This window comes from Ursus americanus, chromosome 30, assembly GCF_024610735.1.
Source record: "Ursus americanus isolate L20-20 chromosome 30, mUrsAme1.1.p, whole genome shotgun sequence".
Lineage (NCBI taxonomy): Eukaryota > Metazoa > Chordata > Mammalia > Carnivora > Ursidae > Ursus > Ursus americanus.
Genome location: NC_142156.1, coordinates 20,612,675 through 20,629,032, shown reverse-complemented (window position 1 = coordinate 20,629,032; position 16,358 = coordinate 20,612,675). Strand labels below are relative to the sequence as shown.

At 50.3% G+C, this 16,358-nt stretch overlaps 1 protein-coding gene across 2 annotated transcripts in view; it reads right to left on the bottom strand.

Annotated features, from left to right (window-relative positions):
• Positions 1–15,461, bottom strand: part of BRI3BP (BRI3 binding protein) — a 28,266-nt gene extending 12,805 nt beyond the window's left edge. Inside the window, exons 1-2 of one of the 2 annotated variants that reach the window (XM_045779066.2) lie at positions 15,115–15,461; positions 1,561–1,663 (exon numbers count right to left, since the gene is read on the bottom strand). In XM_045779066.2, coding sequence (XP_045635022.1) covers positions 1,561–1,663; positions 15,115–15,321 — 310 coding nt within the window. In that variant the 5' untranslated portion in view covers positions 15,322–15,461. The remainder of the gene's footprint in view (positions 1–1,560; positions 1,664–15,114) is intronic. The other variant, XM_045779071.2, reaches the window with a different exon arrangement.
• Positions 15,462–16,358: the final 897 nt, after the last annotated feature.

The following is a 16,358-nucleotide window of genomic DNA, read 5'->3' as shown; positions in this document are numbered from 1 at the left end:
GAGGCGGGGGGCTGGGTAGATCCTCGGAGCCGACTATCCTCGGTGGGAGCCTTGGGTCAGTTCTAAGTGCAAAAGGAGTCACTGGGCAGTTTGAAGGTGAATGACTTGACCAGACTAATGTTTTTTTAAAAAAAATCCCTCTATGCAGCCAAAGCAGTAATAAAAACAAAATCACCATGGCTGATTGGCTGAGAAGGAACCACAGGGACCAAGAGAGGACACTGTGTGCAGGGGGGGTTAACACGGTGGGCCTGGGGCTGCTCTCTAGAAGGGTGTGCAGGTAAGATGAGTGAAACGCCTTGGCTGGCGTTTGGAAACTTGAATTTCTGGACTGTGATATGGTGATTTATAATATATATATATATATATTCATCTGCCTGTTCCTGGGTTACATCCTTCTATAACAAACTGGTAACCTCGTTAAGTAAATGGGTTTCTGGAGTTCTGTGAGCCGCTCTAGCGAATCAGTCAAACCCAGGCAGGAGGGCGTGGGAACCTCCGATCTAGAGCCAGTCTTGTGGGATGAGCCCTTGCCCTGTGGGTTCACTCTGACACTATCTCCAGATAGACAGGGTCAGAATTCAGTTAAATTTGTGGGACGCCTGGTCAGTGTCCATGGGGGACTGAGTTCATTGCTTGGTGGTGTGGAAAAAACACATGTATGGAGGGGAGTTCTCTCCATCCCCTCATAAGGGGGGCTCTCTGTGCCTGGACTTTTTGTACGAATCATGTGCTTTATGCTGACATGCTTTCCCGTGGGCAGTCAGGAATTTTGGTCAGTGCCAGGCAGAAGGTGCCTAGGTGACCAGCCCAGTGCTGGGTCTCTAACGGCCTTCCCTGGTAGACGACACTTTACACCGTCGTCACAAATTGTTGCTGGAGGAATTAGAGTGTCCTGTCCCCTTTGCTGATGGTGCTTTGTGTCCTTGCGCTGTAATAAGTCACAGCCACGAGCATGACTACAAGGCTGAGTCCTGGGTCTTCCTAGTGGCTCACCGAGCCTGGGGCTGGTCTTGGGGACCTCAACGCAGGCTACTGGAGACTTCCTGGCGAGAGAGGTGGCAGCCTGGACCGGGGCCCGTGTCCTTGAATTCAACCGTTCCAGAGGTAGCCTCCTGATTCCTGGGGGAGAGCAGCAACTCCCCTCGCAGGCCAGTTCGGCAGCGTTCTGGGGGCTACACGCCGCTCCTTCTGTCCTTTTGGTAACTCTGTGAGTGCCCCAAGCTCTGTATGAAACCCCTTTCTGCCTAAGTACCTGTCGTAGCCTGTGATGGGCCCCAGCAACCCAGAGCCCCCACCTCCAGTCCGTGCGGCCTGCCTGGGGGCGGACGAGTCAGCACCACCCACGTGTACCTGCCCCTAAACAGCATCTATGACTCTCACTTTGGATGGGCCATTTCTTTGTGCAACTATGACAAGGAAAAAATACTCGTTTGTGTCCTCACTGCCCCCCTCCAAGGGGTCCCCTGTGCCACCCACTGTGGATACTGTGTTCACGCCTTGAGAACCTCTAGGGTAAAACAGCACCTTAAATGAATGCCCCCCGCTCCACACACGTACCGTCAAGTCCAAGAACATCCAAGAGCTTCGTCCAAACTTTCCACAATGTCTCGACAAACATATCCACCCCCAGCACGAACCTCTCGGTCAGCCTGGTCAGGAACTGCAGAAACAAGAGAACGGTCACTACGCTGACTTGCACAACGCCCCCTTCTCCTCGTCCAGCCAGGCCCGGTGGTTTACATGTCAACGGGAAAACAGAGCTGGCTGGCAGTCCGGGCGCTGTCGTGAGCCCGGTCGGCCAGGAGCTGGGGGAAGTCTGGTCAAGCCTCCTCCTCCACAGGCCGAGCGGCACACCTGTGGGAGACGGGAGGTCCCTGCAAAGCAACTTCGCTCCACTTCTGAGTTCTCCTAGAGCCCTCCTGCTTTTCTCTGCCTGAGTTCTCATTTTTATTTTAATATTTTAGTTATTTATTTGAGAGAGACAGAGATCGTGAGAGCAAGAGCCGGAAGGAGGGGGAGAAGCAGGCTCCCTGCTAAACAGGGAGCCCGATGCGGGACTCAATCCCAGGACCCTGGGATCATGACCTGAGCCGAAGGCAGACGCCTAACCCACTGAGCCACCCAGGCGCCCCTGGGTTCTCACTTTTAAACAGTGGGAGTTTCCACCCCACCCCATTTCGCCTGGAGTGTGGGTGCTGCCACGGGGGACGAGGACGAGGACGAGGACGATGGTGGTTCTCCCACGTGAGCTGTATCCCATCTGCGGGGCCCATGGAAACACTGGGGCCCCGCATCCCACCCGCTGTAAGGACCCGGGCCTCGGAGAGCTTCGCGAGCTCGCTAGATGATTCCGGAGGTGCACCCTCGCTCACCTTTTTGGAATAAGTAATATTCTGCACACATGGAATAAAACTCAAAGCTGCAAATGGAATTCAGTGGAAAGTAAGCCTCCCATCTCACTCCCCGCAATGCAAAGCTCCGTGCAGAGGCACCTGCTGCTACCACCCGTTTCTGTGGCCCCCCGCAGAGGCGCCGGGTGCGAGACGGCGGACACTCGCCACACCCGCGGCAGCGAAGGCGCACGGCTGTGCCGTTCCTCTCCGGTGCCGTTCTGTCTTGGTGATTGCTCAGCCTCAGCCCCTACTGAGCTGCCTCGCTCTCCGTGAAGGGGTTTAAGCCATCCGCTACCCACGGACACCTCGGTGGTTCCCCCTGCGTTATTGCGGCGAACGGGAGTGACGAGCGAGCCCTGGACTTGTGCACTCTGACTCACATGTGGGCAAGAAAAGCCCCGGAGTGAACTGGCTACGGCATTTGGAATCAGACTTTGTGGTTGGATCGCTGCCCCGGGACAAGGGGGAAAGGAGCAGGGTTGAATCAGCAACTAGGAGAGAGAGGACTTGAATAATCTCCAGGCCAGTTCTGTGGCTTGGCTGAGAGTGCCTGCGGCTGGGAGTTTAAGTGCCTGGGTTCAAATCCCAGCTCTGCCTCGTACTGCTAGCTACGTAGCCGTGTGTGTGCGCGTGTGTGTGATACATAGCTACACACATACAATACACAGCAGAGCTCCAGCTCAGAGATCCGTGCGCTCATACTACTCCATCTGCTTTTCCGAGCCGTAAGTTCAAAATCCACGTGAAGTGCCCTGAGCGCCCCGTAAGTGCTCACAATTCCTCCTGACATCCCATATTCTCACAGAGCATTGACCCCAACACGTCCTGCAAGGAATCGTCCTTTTATCCTGAGGTCATTGCGCTAAAGGTCTTTACTACATGTAAAGACCGTGTGGCCACCAGCTGATGGACAGACGAGCAAAGCCGGTGTATCCAGACAACAGGATAACATGGAAGGACGTACTGATGCATGCTTTCATGAAGTTTGAATTAGACCATTACCAACGGCCTTCTACCTGGGTCCAGAAGCATCCTGCCACCTCCCTCCACCGACAAGAGGGGCAGCCACCCTCTCTTTTCTGTGACACGTATGCTTCCTTCTGGCATTCTCCACACAGTCTTTCCATTTGTGTGTGTATGTGTCTTTTGTTTTTATTTTGTTTTTTTTTTTAAGTAGACTCCACACCCAACGTGGGGGTTGAACTCAGGACCCTGACACCAAGAGTCGCATGTTCCACCAACTGAGCCAGCCAGGTGCCCGGGCTTGAAGACGTGATGCCCAGGGAACGAAGCCAGATACGAGAGACTGCAGAGCGAACGGTTCCATTTGCTTGAAGAGTCCAGGAGAGGCAAAGCCATAGGGATGGAAAGTAGACGGGCAGCTGCCAGGGGCTGTGACAGCTAGAAGGTACACGTCCTACCACGGACTGTGGTGTTGACTGTACAACTCTGAACAGACTAGCGAGGGCTGAATGGTCCACTTTGAGTGGAGGAATTGTCTGGTACTTGAACTATACCTCCATAAAGCTCTTTTAAAATGGAAGGGAAAAAAAAAAAAAAAAGAGGAAGAGCCAGGAATAAAACAGCAACAACAACAACAAGCCCGGGCACCTGGCTAGCTCAGTTGGTGGAACATGTGACTCTTGGTGTCAGGGTCCTGAGTTCAACCCCCACGTTGGGTGTGGAGTCTACTTAAAAAAAACAAAATAAAAACAAAAAGACACATACACACATAAATGGAAAGACTGTGTGGAGAATGCCAGAAGGAAGCATACGTGTCACAGAAAAGAGAGGGTGGCTGCCCCTCTTGTCGGTGGAGGGAGGTGGCAGGATGCTTCTGGACCCAGGTAGAAGGCCGTTGGTAATGGTCTAATTCAAACTCCTCTTTTAGGGGCACCTGGGTGGTGCAGTTGGTTAAAAAGCCAACTCTTGATTTTTGGCTCACGTCATGATCTCAGGGTTGTGGGGCTGCGCCCAGCGTTGGGCTCTGTGCTCAGTGGGGAGTCTGCTTGGGAGTCTCTCTCCCTCTCCCTCTGTCCACTCCCCTTTCTTTCTAAAAAACAAAAATGAAAACAAAACTTTTTTAAAAAAGAGCTTTACTGGCATACGATTTACATACCATTAAGTTCATGTCTTCAAAGGGTCCCGTTGGGTGGTCTTTAGAATAGTCACCAAGTTACAAAGTTACACAACCATTACCATAATCTGATTTTAGAACATGGTCATCAGGGGCGCCTGGGTGGCTCAGTCGTTAAGCGTCTGCCTTCGGCTCAGGTCATGATCCCAGGGTCCTGGGATTGAGCCCCGCATCGGGCTCCCTGCTTGGTGGGAAGCCTGCTTCTCCCTCTCCCACTCCCCCTGCTTGTGTTCCCTCTCTCGCTGCCTCCCTCTCTGTCAAATAAATAAATAAAATCTTTAAAAAAAAAAAAAAAAAAAGAACATGGTCCTCACCTCCAAAGAAACCCCCATCCCTCCACCCCAACCTAGACAACCGCTAATATGTCTATCTGCACAGATTTGCCTTTCCTAGACTTTCCATACAAACGGAATCATACAATGATGACCTTTCGTGTCCGGCTTCGTTCATTCACAATGACATTTCCCATGTTGTGCCAGGAACCCGGAGTTCATCCCTTTTCATGGCCACACAGCATTCCACTTTACAGATATGCCCTGTTTCGCCCATCCTGTCGCATAATGGATGTATGATTCGTTCATGTTGGTCTGGAATTGGGTAGCAGTTTTTTATAATTTGTTTGAATGAAGGAAAAAGGGCCCTAGGCTTTTCTAGAAGAGGGTAAGGGGCCTTTGAGATGGCACTGCTCCTCCAGAAAGGGTGTGAGGAAGCAGCTGTTTTGGAAAGAAGGGGCACCAGTGCTCACGGCACTGAAACTCTCTGTGCCTCCGTTTTGTCAGCTGTCAAGTGGGGCCAAGACAGGACTGGACACTGTAACCTGGAAAGGCCTCTGCACAGGGCCGGCACGCACCAGGTGCCCAGGCGTTGGAGCTGCTTAGGATGCTTCTGTCACAGCGCCTAGGCATGCAAGTCTCCGGGCAGGTGCCTGGAGACCTGTCATCCTTGGGAAATCCTCCTGCCCAAGCAGGACTGGCATTGCTCAGGAGGAAGAACAGGCCCATCCTGAAAACCGGCCGGGGCAGGAGAGGTTGAAAGCAGGGAAGGGCCCCCCTGGCTCCTTAACCATGCACTGGGCAAACTCGTGTCTGCCTGTGGGCACACTGTTGCATTAGCTACTGCTCCCGAGATGTAGGACACCTTAACCCACCTCACCTGGCAAAGACACGGGAGCCCTGAGGGGGTGAACTGTGCTCTCCCCAAATCGCTACCTTGAAGCCCAAATTCCCAGGACCTCAGACTGTGACTGGAGTTAACGATAGGGTCTCCAGAGAGGTAAGTAAAGTAAAACCAGATCACTAGGGTGGGCCCTAACCCAATGGGACCCGTGTCCTTTTAAAAAGAGGAGAGGCGCCTGGATGGCTCAGTCGTTAAGCGTCTGCCTTCGGCTCAGGGCATGATCCCGGCGTTCTGGGATCGAGCCCCACATCAGGCTCCTCTGCTGGGAGCCTGCTTCTTCCTCTCCCACTCCCCCTGCTTGTGTTCCCTCTCTCACTGACTGTCTCTCTCTCCCTCAAATAAATAAACAAAATCTTAAAAAAAAAAAAAAAAAAAAAAAAGGAGATCGGGACACAGACACACACAGAGGGAGGGCCACGTGATGACACGTCTGCACTCCAAGGAAAGAGGCCTTCGAAGAATCAACCCTGCTGACACCATGGTCTCAGATTTCTAGTAAATTCCTATTGTTGGAGTTGCACAGTGTGGCCCTGTTCAGGCAGCCCCAAGCCACTACTACGGGGGTTACACCGCAGCCCGGAGCCTGGAGCGGTGCACATGCCCAGTGCAGACACAGACTCGCCCCAGGATGAGGGCCGGCTTGTCCATCACAGGACGCAACCAGCAGTGAGAGAGGGACAGAGCCCTTCAAACTAAGGCAACTTGAATCAGGCCAAGAGTCTGCGCCCTTCACGTGTCTTCCGCCCCAAACCCACAGCCGTGTTCATCTCAACCCAAGAAAAACATCAGACCCATGGCAGCTGACAGGCATCCTGCACAATCCCTGACCGGGGCTCCTGCAAACTGCCCAGCTCGAGGACAGCTCGATCCAGCGTGCTGTCCTGGATGGGATCCTCGGACACAAAAAGGGCGTTGGGTAAAAACTAAGGACTCTGAGCTACTAATAATCTATCAATACTGGTTCGTTCATGTACCAAATGCGCTGTAAGAATGTAGGACGTTCCCAACAGGGGACTCTGGCTGCAGGGTATGAGAGCATTCTGTGCCATCCTCTCAATTTTTCTGTAAATCTAAAGCTGTTCTTTAAAAAATAAAGATACATCTATTTTTAAAGATTTTTTTTAAAGTCATCTCTACACCCAAGGTGGGGCTTGAACTCATAAGCCCGAGATCGAGAGTCCCATGGTCCACTAACTCAGCCAGTCAGGCGCCCCTTAAAGATATTTTTTTTAAAAGAGAGAGTTAACAGAGACATGGGTTAAATGCAGGGTAAACTTTGTTTGGATCCCAAAGCGAAGGAAGCAATTTTGTCGGAGACCTTTCGAGTTTGTCAAGAAAACTGGAAAATGGACTGGGGTTAGTCACTACAGAATACTGCCGTGAGCCGTGCGTTTTGTGGTCCATGTTTTTGTTGTCGAAGATACAGACTAAAGTATTCTCAGGTTAACTACTATGTCTTAGATTGGCTTTAAAATACTAGTGCAGGTTAAACGTCGTTTTTGGCAAGGGGATAAAAGTAACAAGAATGGCAGGAGGTTGATAGAAGCTGTGGGTGATGGGTGCGGGATTCATTACAAGATTCTTTCTCCCTTTGTGCAGGCTGCACAATGTTCAGGATGAAAAGTTAGAACAAGGGAGACCCAGGTGAACAGACTCAGGAGGCCTGCAGCTGTCCCTGTGGGAGGGACGAAATTACTCAAGCCAGGATTTCATTATCCCTCTTCTTGCAGCAGAGAGGCCCAGACACCTGCCTCCGGACGCCATCCTGCATCCCAATCTCACCCCCGTCACCCACTGGTTCATGTGAACCGGCTCCAGGGAAAATCAGCAAATATGTCTTGCTGAGCAAGCGAGAGAAGGAGTGAAGTTTCTGCAGTTTCGAGTTTGCCCGAGCATGTGAAGAACACCCCGAATGCAAAGATCGCATGAACAAAACATACTGGGACAGACACAGAGATCACAAATGAATCAGAGAGGGGAAAGGACCCTGATGTGCCTCCAAGGCAAGCACACAGGGCCGGTCCGTAGAAATCTTGCCAGATAGGTATGTACGCCCTCAATCTAACCGCGAGGGAACGATCAGACAACACACAGCACGGGACATTTCAGGAAACGACTGTTGGCTGGCTCAGTCAGTAGAACAGGCGACTCTTGAGTTGTGAGTTCAAGCCCCACGTTGTGAGTAGAGGTTACTTACAAATAAAATCAAGAAGAAAGAAAGAAAGAAAGAAAGAAAGAAAGAAAGAAAGAAAGAAAGAAAGAAAGAAAGAAAGAAAGAAAGAAAGGAAGGAAGAAAGAAGGGGAAAGAAAGGAAGAAAGGAAGAGAGAGAGAGAGGAAGGAAGGAAGGAAGGAAGGAAGGAAGGAAGGAAGAAAGAAAGAAAGAAAGAAAGAAAGAAAGAAAGAAAGAAAGAAAAGAAGAGAGTGGTCTGTCAAGACCACAGTGAGATACCATTTCAGCCTCTGCCGATGACTGTAATCAAAAAGACAGTGACAAGGGTTTGCAAGCATGTAGAGAAGTGGGGATTGTCACACGCTGCTGGTGAGATGCCAAAATGGTGCGTCTGTACAGTGGTTGTTTGAAATGTCAGTTACCACGTGACCCAGCAATTCCACTCCTACGTGTATACCCCAAATGTTGAAAACATGTGTTCACATAAAACTTGTTCACATAGAAACTTGTACATGGGGGCATCTGGGGGGCTCAGTCGGTGAAGCATCTGCCGTTGGGCTCCCTGCTTCTCCCTCTGCCTGCTTGCTTCCCCTGCCTGTGCGCTCACTCGCTCTCTTAAAAAAACAAAACAAAACAAAACCTCATGTGTGAACGTTCACGGTAGCATAATTCATAGAAGCCAAAAAGTAGAAACAACCCAATATCCATCAACCGATGAATAAATAAAGTCCTAAGAAGGGATGCGGTTCGGACGCAGGCCACACTGTGGACAAATCTTGAAGGCAGCCAGTTACACTGTGTGACTCCCTTTGCGTGAAACGTCCAGAATAGGCAAGTCTATGGAGCCAGAACGCAGATTAGGGGTTGTCTAGGGATGGGGGGAAGGGGAATGACGGCTAATGGGTCAGGGTTTCTTTCTGGAGTGAAGAGGACGTTCTGAAATCCATTGTGGTAACGGCCGTACAGCTCTCTGAATATACTCAAAACCACTGAACTTTCCATGACCAAAGTGTATGGTACCTAAATTATAGCTCCATAGAGCTGTTACCAAAGCGAGGGGGAAGAAAGGCCATTGGTCTGTGCTGTTCAAAAATGGCAATGTCAGAAAAGCTCTCCACATCCCCCCAAAAGTGAGGGAACTTTGACAAACTAAAGGACACGAAGGAGACATAAAAACCAAATGCAGTGAGCAATGCCTGCTTACACATTAGATTTTTTGGAAAGCTACAAAGGAAATGTAGATATGGACTGTATATGATGATTTTTTATTGTACTAAATGTAAGCTTTTTCGGGGGGGGGTGGACAATGGTAATGTGGTTCTGTAGGAGAAAGTGTCATGATGTCTGCAACTCACTTTCAAATGTTTCTATGAAGAAAAAACATGCCTTTGCGTGTGCACGGGCACAGGAGTGCGTGCACGTGCTGTATGTGTGTGTTTATGTGCTGCGTGTGTACATGCATGTGTACGTGCGCCTGCGTGTGTGTGTGTGTGCGTGGTGTGTGCACAAAGAAAAAGAGAAAAACAAGTTTGGGGGAAATGTGAACCATCGATGGGCCAGGTGAGGAGTTTCTAGATGTTCCTTATTCTTTCAACTGCTCTGTACTTCAAAATTTTTCAAAATAACAAGTTAGAGGAAACACTTTGATGGCGGTGATGCTTTCATAGGTACACACGTCAAAATGTATCAGCTTGCCCACTTTTGGACACTTTCACCCCACTTTAAATAGGTGCAGTCTCTTGAAGGGTCATGTCAGTTACACCCCTGTAAAGCTATTCCCACGTGGTGGGGAAAAAAGACTGGAAAGTGTCAGAGTTATTTTGCTCAAAATACTTTTTTGCAAACAGCTAACAATGCAAGCCTCTTAGAAAACAAAAATAAAAGACCGACAGCTCAATAGAAAAATGGCAAAGAAGACAGAAGGCAGGTTCCAGAAAAGAAAAGCCCAAAGGATTTTGAATAAGTGAAAGGACCATCTATCTCAAACATAATAAAACCAAAAATTTAATGACACGTTTCGTTGGAGAAGGTTTGGAAGCCAGACTTCACGTGTTTGGTACTAGAAACTGGCATCATTCTTTGGAAAACAAACCATCAGTCTCTCTCAGTATTCAAAGTGTATATGGCATGCCTGGATGGCTCAGTTGGTTAAGCGTCTGCCTTCGGCTCAGGTCATGATCCAGGGGATTGAGCCCTGCTCAGTGGGGAGTCTGCTTCTCCTTCTGCCCCTGGGCGTGCTCTCTCTTTCTCTCTCTCTCAAACAAATAAATACAATCTTTTTCTTTTTTTTTTAAAGTGTACATGGAATTAGAACTGTGTGTAAAGACAAAACTAAGTTATGTTGTCAAAGTCAGGAGAGTGGTTGTCTTGGGTTGGGGGGTAGAGGGCCTGGGACAATCCATTTCTAGATCTGCGTGCTGCTGACACGGGTGCGTTCGGGGTATAACGATTCTTTTTTTTTTTTTTTTTTTAAGAAATTCTTTTTTTTTTTTTTTTAAGATTTTATTTATTTATTCAACAGAGAGAGACAGCCAGCGAGAGAGGGAACACAAGCAGGGGGAGTGGGAGAGGAAGAAGCAGGCTCACAATGGAAGAGCCTGATGTGGGACTCGATCCCGTAATGCCGGGATCACGCCCTGAGCCGAAGGCAGACGATTAACCGCTGTGCCACCCAGGCGCCCCCTTTATGTTTTATATTTCTCATGCAGAAAAGTACACCAACTATAATTCAATTTAAATATTTGTAAATGCACAGACCCTTTGACTCATCAATCCCATTTCTTCTTTTTTTTTTTTTTTAAGATTTTTATTTATTCATTTGACAGAGATAGAGACAGCCAGCGAGAGAAAGGAACAGAGGCAGGGGGAGTGGGAGAGGAAGAAGCAGGCTCCCAGCGAAGGAGCCTGATGTGGGGCTCGATCCCAGGACTCTGGGATCACGCCCTGAGCCAAAGGCAGACGCTTAACGACTGAGCCACCCAGGCGCCCCATCAATCCCATTTCTAACAGTCTGCAGATGAACTCGTCTATGTGCACATGCAACAATCTCTATACGCAAACCTTTACTGCAGCCAGGTTTGGAGGGGCAAAAGACAAAATATTGACTATCAGGGGTGGGTTAAGTTATGGTACATCCTGAATGATAGTTTGCTTTTTGCAGCCCTCCAAAAAGAAAAAATCAAACTTTTATGTACCAATAGGATCTGGTCCCCAAAATTTATTAATTAAAAAAGAAGAGGAAGGAGGAGGAGAGAGGAGGAGGGAGAGGGAGAAGAAGAAGAGTAGAACAGCATGCATAATGAAAAACAAACAAAAAACCCATGAAGAGGCAGGATCTGTCTGTATGCTCAGAATATCTGGCTGCTCTGGGAAGGAGAATGGAGATGGGGTTAGAAGTGGCAAGCAGATTCCTTTTTTTTTTTTTTTTTTAACTTTTGAACTATTTGAAATGGCATTCCATGCAACTGTGGCCTTATTTAAAAAAAAACAAAAACCTACAAATGTTAAGCTTCTTAAAAAAAAAAAAAAAAAAAACTAAAAAGCAAAGGAGTAAGAAAAAAACACCAGCTCTCAGCTTAGCATTCAGATGTTCCCACCACACGGGTCCAGCTGTAATTTCTCCCTGTGCTCCCCAAGATCCACACCCCAATGCAGCCAACCTGTGAGCTGTGCCCCAACCTCGTCCCAGCCCTTTCCTTCCCGCCAACCCATCTTCCCAGACCCAACTCATGTCCCTTCCTCCACCCCTTGCCCAATGCCTCCAGGTAGGGCACTCAACCCCTTTCTCCTGGCCCCACACAAGGCCTTTCTTGCATCACTGTTGAGCCTGTTTTGTTAAACCCTAGGTCCTGCATGACATGGCTGTCTCCCTCTGTCCCTTGCTCAGTCTGTCACAGCCCTACAACAGGCCCTCCCTTGCCCTCATACACCAAACCCATTCCCACCACAGGGCCTTTGCTCATACTGTTCCCTTTCCCTGGCATGCTCTGTCCCTCCACCTCCTTCTCATCCAGCTCACTTCCCTGGCCACTCTATTCCACTTATTTCCAATTCTGCAGATGTTACAAGCGTGGGCACTCCCAGCCCTCTCCCACTGATTAGTTGGACCGGAGGCAAGAGATCCAATCTTTCCATGCCTTGCTGTCCTCATCTGTAAAACGGAAGGTCATAACAGGGCCTCTCTCTTAGAACAGTGCAGACACATATTAAGCTTAAACAAAGATTCTTCTTCATTATGATTACATGGTCTTCTCTTATTTCCGTAATGGCACTTACCACTCTGAAATAATCGTGTTTTATGTATCTGACTTAACTATTATTGCCCGTCCCATGAAAGGTCCACAGGAGGGGCCATTTTTTCTGGCTTGCGCTCATAGAGTAGGGGCTTAAGAAATTTTTAAAAATTGTTATAAAATACACATAGCATAAAATCAACCATTTTTAAAAAGTGTGCAATTCAGTGGCATTTAGTACACTCACACTGTTGTGCAACCGCGATCTCTGCCTAGGTAGAGAAGAACATTTTCATTGCCTCCAAAAGAAAAACCCCCTATCAATTCAGCAGTCGCTCCCTATTCCCTCCTCCCCTTAGCAAACATTTTATCTACTTTCAGTCTCTATGGATTTGCCTGTTCTGGATATTTCATACAAATGGAATCATACGACACGTGGCCTTTGGTGTCTGGCTTCCTGCTTGCACAGACCACAGTTTATCCATTATCAGCTGATAAACATTTGGGTCGTTTCCACTTTTTGGCTAATGTGCAAAGCACTGCTATGAACACTCATGTAAAAGTTGCTTAATAATTTAAAAAAAATAAATGAGTCGATCACTTTCTTACCAGATGAACCCGTTTCTTATATAATAAATACCTTCTACCCTTTACTAAATGCTTATTCAGTACCTGGTATTGCACAACCTGGCTAATCGCATTCAACCCTCTAATTCATCTTCTCTGTACAAATGAGACAGAGAGGTCAAACAATTGGCCCAAGATCACAGAGCTAGGGATTCTGACCCATGTCTGTTAGACAGCAAGGCCCATGCTCCACACCAGAACATCATGGGTTTATTCTAGACACAGCCTAGATTAAAATACGAGGTGTGTCTTTAAACACCCTCAAACTTCACAACCCACCAAGCCGGTCTGGCTCCAATTAGTAACCCCAGGCATGCTGAAAACTACAGTTGCCAGCAGACGCAGTTTTTGTTTAATTAAGAGTAACAGAACAGTCTCCCCCGAGCCTGGCCAGTCTGGGTTACACACGGCAAGAAATGTCAGGCCAGTGTCATTCTAGAAGCTGCTTTGATGGGGGGAACCAGAAAGGGTTGTGAGGCAGGAAGACCTGGGTAGGTTCGTGTGGACTCCAGGCCCACTCTGCCTGGGTTCAATTCCCAGCTCTGCCACTCGGTTTGACTTAAAGCCATGCGTGTCACCACTCTGTGCCTCAGTTTCCCTACCTATAGAATGAACACATTAACAGTACCTGCTCATAGGGTTATTCTTAGAATTGAGTTACTCTATCTATAAAAGCACTCCACACATTTCCAGCCACGAACAAATTTGTATTATCCCTACGGAAGGCACAAACCCTGGTTTATCCCAGAAAGAATTCTGACCTTGAGATTCCCAGGTTCTTTGCCAGAATTGAGCTGTCTTACTGATCCCAACCCAGAGGTTAGGCCTTTAAGTGTCATTTTGTATTTCATGCCCATAGAACTTAGATTCTCCCCCTAGGATCATCCCCTGAAACGTAAGTTGCCTGGGCTTAAACCTGCACAAGTCAGACTTTCAGGATTTTTGCTCCCAAACAAAAGATTTTGGCCTTCAAAGGGAAGTGCAAATTCACCTTGCTCGCACCCTTTATGCCCAGGCAGACAGGATGAGAATCTTTTTGCACTCAGGTTTTGGGTCATATTCTCCCTGCAAAACCCACAACCTTCACAAGTAGTGTCTGCACACCCACAGGAGAGGGCGGTCAGAAGTCACAGTTTTCCTACTAACTTAATCTTTTCATTTCACCCAATAAGAATATCCAGCCAATCTGATTTGGGTTTTAATTTTTTCCCCCTCCATCTCAAGCACCAGAAAACTTTTTTTTTTTTTTTTCCACCCTCAAAGTCCCTCCCACAGGGCTAAGCAATGTGGGTTTGCACTTTGGCCAGGGTTAGCTGATACTGATTCCGCCATTACTCTGGGCCAGGAAGGCACCAACGATTCACCATTACCACCTCCTAATGAAGGGGATATTATGATTAGCCCCTTTTAAAGGATAAAGAAACTGAGGCTCAAAGAAATGAAGCCACGTGTGCAAAGCCAGCTGGCTTGCAAGCGGTAAAGCCAGAACTTGAGCTCCAAACCCCAGGGCTAGCTTAGAGCAAAGAAATTAACAGGAGGAACAGCAAGGGCTGCGCTCAGGGGACCACACTACCACATGCAACTGTCCCTCATTCACTTCCTCTTTCTCAGGGAACTTGGCCCAGAATGAAGCCCGCAGGCTCCAGAGGGCAAAGCAGGGAGTGGGGAGAAGTTCCCGCGCTCCTCCTGGGCGCTCAACACACAGGGGTCTGCAGGTTGCTAAAAGCTCCCAAGTAAAAACGCTGCCAAATCAAGGGGCAGCACACAGGAGCTCACGAAGGTTACTAGGCTAGGTTGCCAAAGCAACACAGCAGACCGCACTACTCCCCTTTCTTTTCTTGTAAAGTTAAAAAAAAAAAAAAAGGCCCAAATATCTTCAAAGCATTAGGAGGAAGGCCTAAGGTGCTCAGGGGAAGTGGGTCGGTGTGAGGCTAGCAGAAATGCGGGGTTGCTGGGGAGAGGGCAGGGCGCCCCCTGGGCAGCCCGCGCGGCGCCTGGCTCATAGTAGGTGCTCATTCAAACGCGCTGAATGAATGAATGAGAGGCGCGGCCGGCGTTAGCACAGCCTAGGGGCCGCCCGGGCCGCGCCGCGCTAGCCCTCAAGGTCCAAGGAGAAGTGCGGGGCGCTGAGCAAAGGGCGCCCAAGGCCCTGCGCCCCCGACGCGGGCGGGCACCGGCCGCCGGTCCCGTCCACCGCCTGGCGCGGGGGCGGCGGGGGCCGCAGGCGGCAGGCCCCGGGGCGCAGGCCGGCCTCCCCTCTCCCCTTTCCCCGCCGCCAGGCAGCCCCGGAGGCCGCGCACGGCCCAGGCCGGCCCCGGAAGCCAGGTGCGCGGCGGCCGGGGCAAGGTGACCGCAGGCTCGAGCCCGGCGCCCACCTTCTGAGCGGCGCGCACGTTGTCCTCGCCGAACAGGCTGCTGACGCTCTGCGAGAAGGTGTTGACCGTGCGGCGGTAGCTGTTCTTCTCGGTGCCGCCGCGGCCCCGCGCCCCCTGCGCGCCCGGGGCCAGCAGCCCGAGCAGCAGCAGCAGCAGCAGCGGGAGCCCAGCCCGGGCCCGGGGCCCGCCCGAGGCGCGCGCGCCCATCCTGGAGCCGGCGGGATGCGGGGTCGGAGCGGGGCTGAGGGCCGCACCGGGGACGCCGCGGCTCCGGCGGGGACCGCGTTGGCGCGCTCGACGGGCCGCGCGCCGCGCCTCTGTCAGCCGCCGCCGCCGCTGTCGCAGCGCCACCTGCCCCGCCCCGCGCGCAAAGCCGCGACGGCCCTGCCCACGCCTCGCCTCGCCCCGCCCCCGGACGCTGGGTCCCGGCCAACGACCCAGCCAACGTCCCTGCAAGGGGCCGCGGGGGCCGGAGGCTGCTTTGCCTCCCCGCCCCCACTGAGTGGGAAGGGGGTTAACCTTTAAAAAAAAACCACTAATTTTAATTTTTAACTTTTCTGTGAAAAGCAACCCGTGCCCGTAAAACTTGCCACGGCCTCAGCAAGGATAATGACCGCAATTGATTGGAGAAGCAGATACAAACATGTCACGGAGTTTATAACGATCCCCAATCCTTGGCCACCGTTGGCGATGGCGAGGGCACCAACTCGTCCCTTCATTCATTCTTAAATTTCGAAATTAAAGGGGAAGCAGCGAGCTTCCCTCCTGCCCTTCCTGAACGAACTGTAACTCAGCATCACAGAACAGGTAAGGAGGGGAAGTTTGAAGATTAAGTCCAGCTGGTTAAAAAGGAGGGAGTGGGAGAGAAGAATCCCGTTCCACCCCGTTAGTGACATAATGGATGCAGGCGCGGGGCAGCAAGAGGCCGAACCAAGAAGGTGACTGGTTGGTGGGGAACTTGAAAACGGGGAGGCCACGCTGTCCTGACCGGGACGCGCCCTCCTCTAGTAGCAGGAAGTACCCAGGAGGGATTCTTGCCGAAGCACTTTGAACCCTGGCCGCATCTGGCCTCTCCATCTAACCGACGGTTTACAGGAACTATGGGGGTGGAGGAGAAGATGAGAAGAAGCCTTCAGTCAAATCCAGAACGTGGAGCATTCTACAGGACAGGCCGGCCAGTTTCTTCAATAAGTAAATGGTATAAAAAGCGAAGGAGGGTGATTGATTTTAAAGGACCGAAGAGC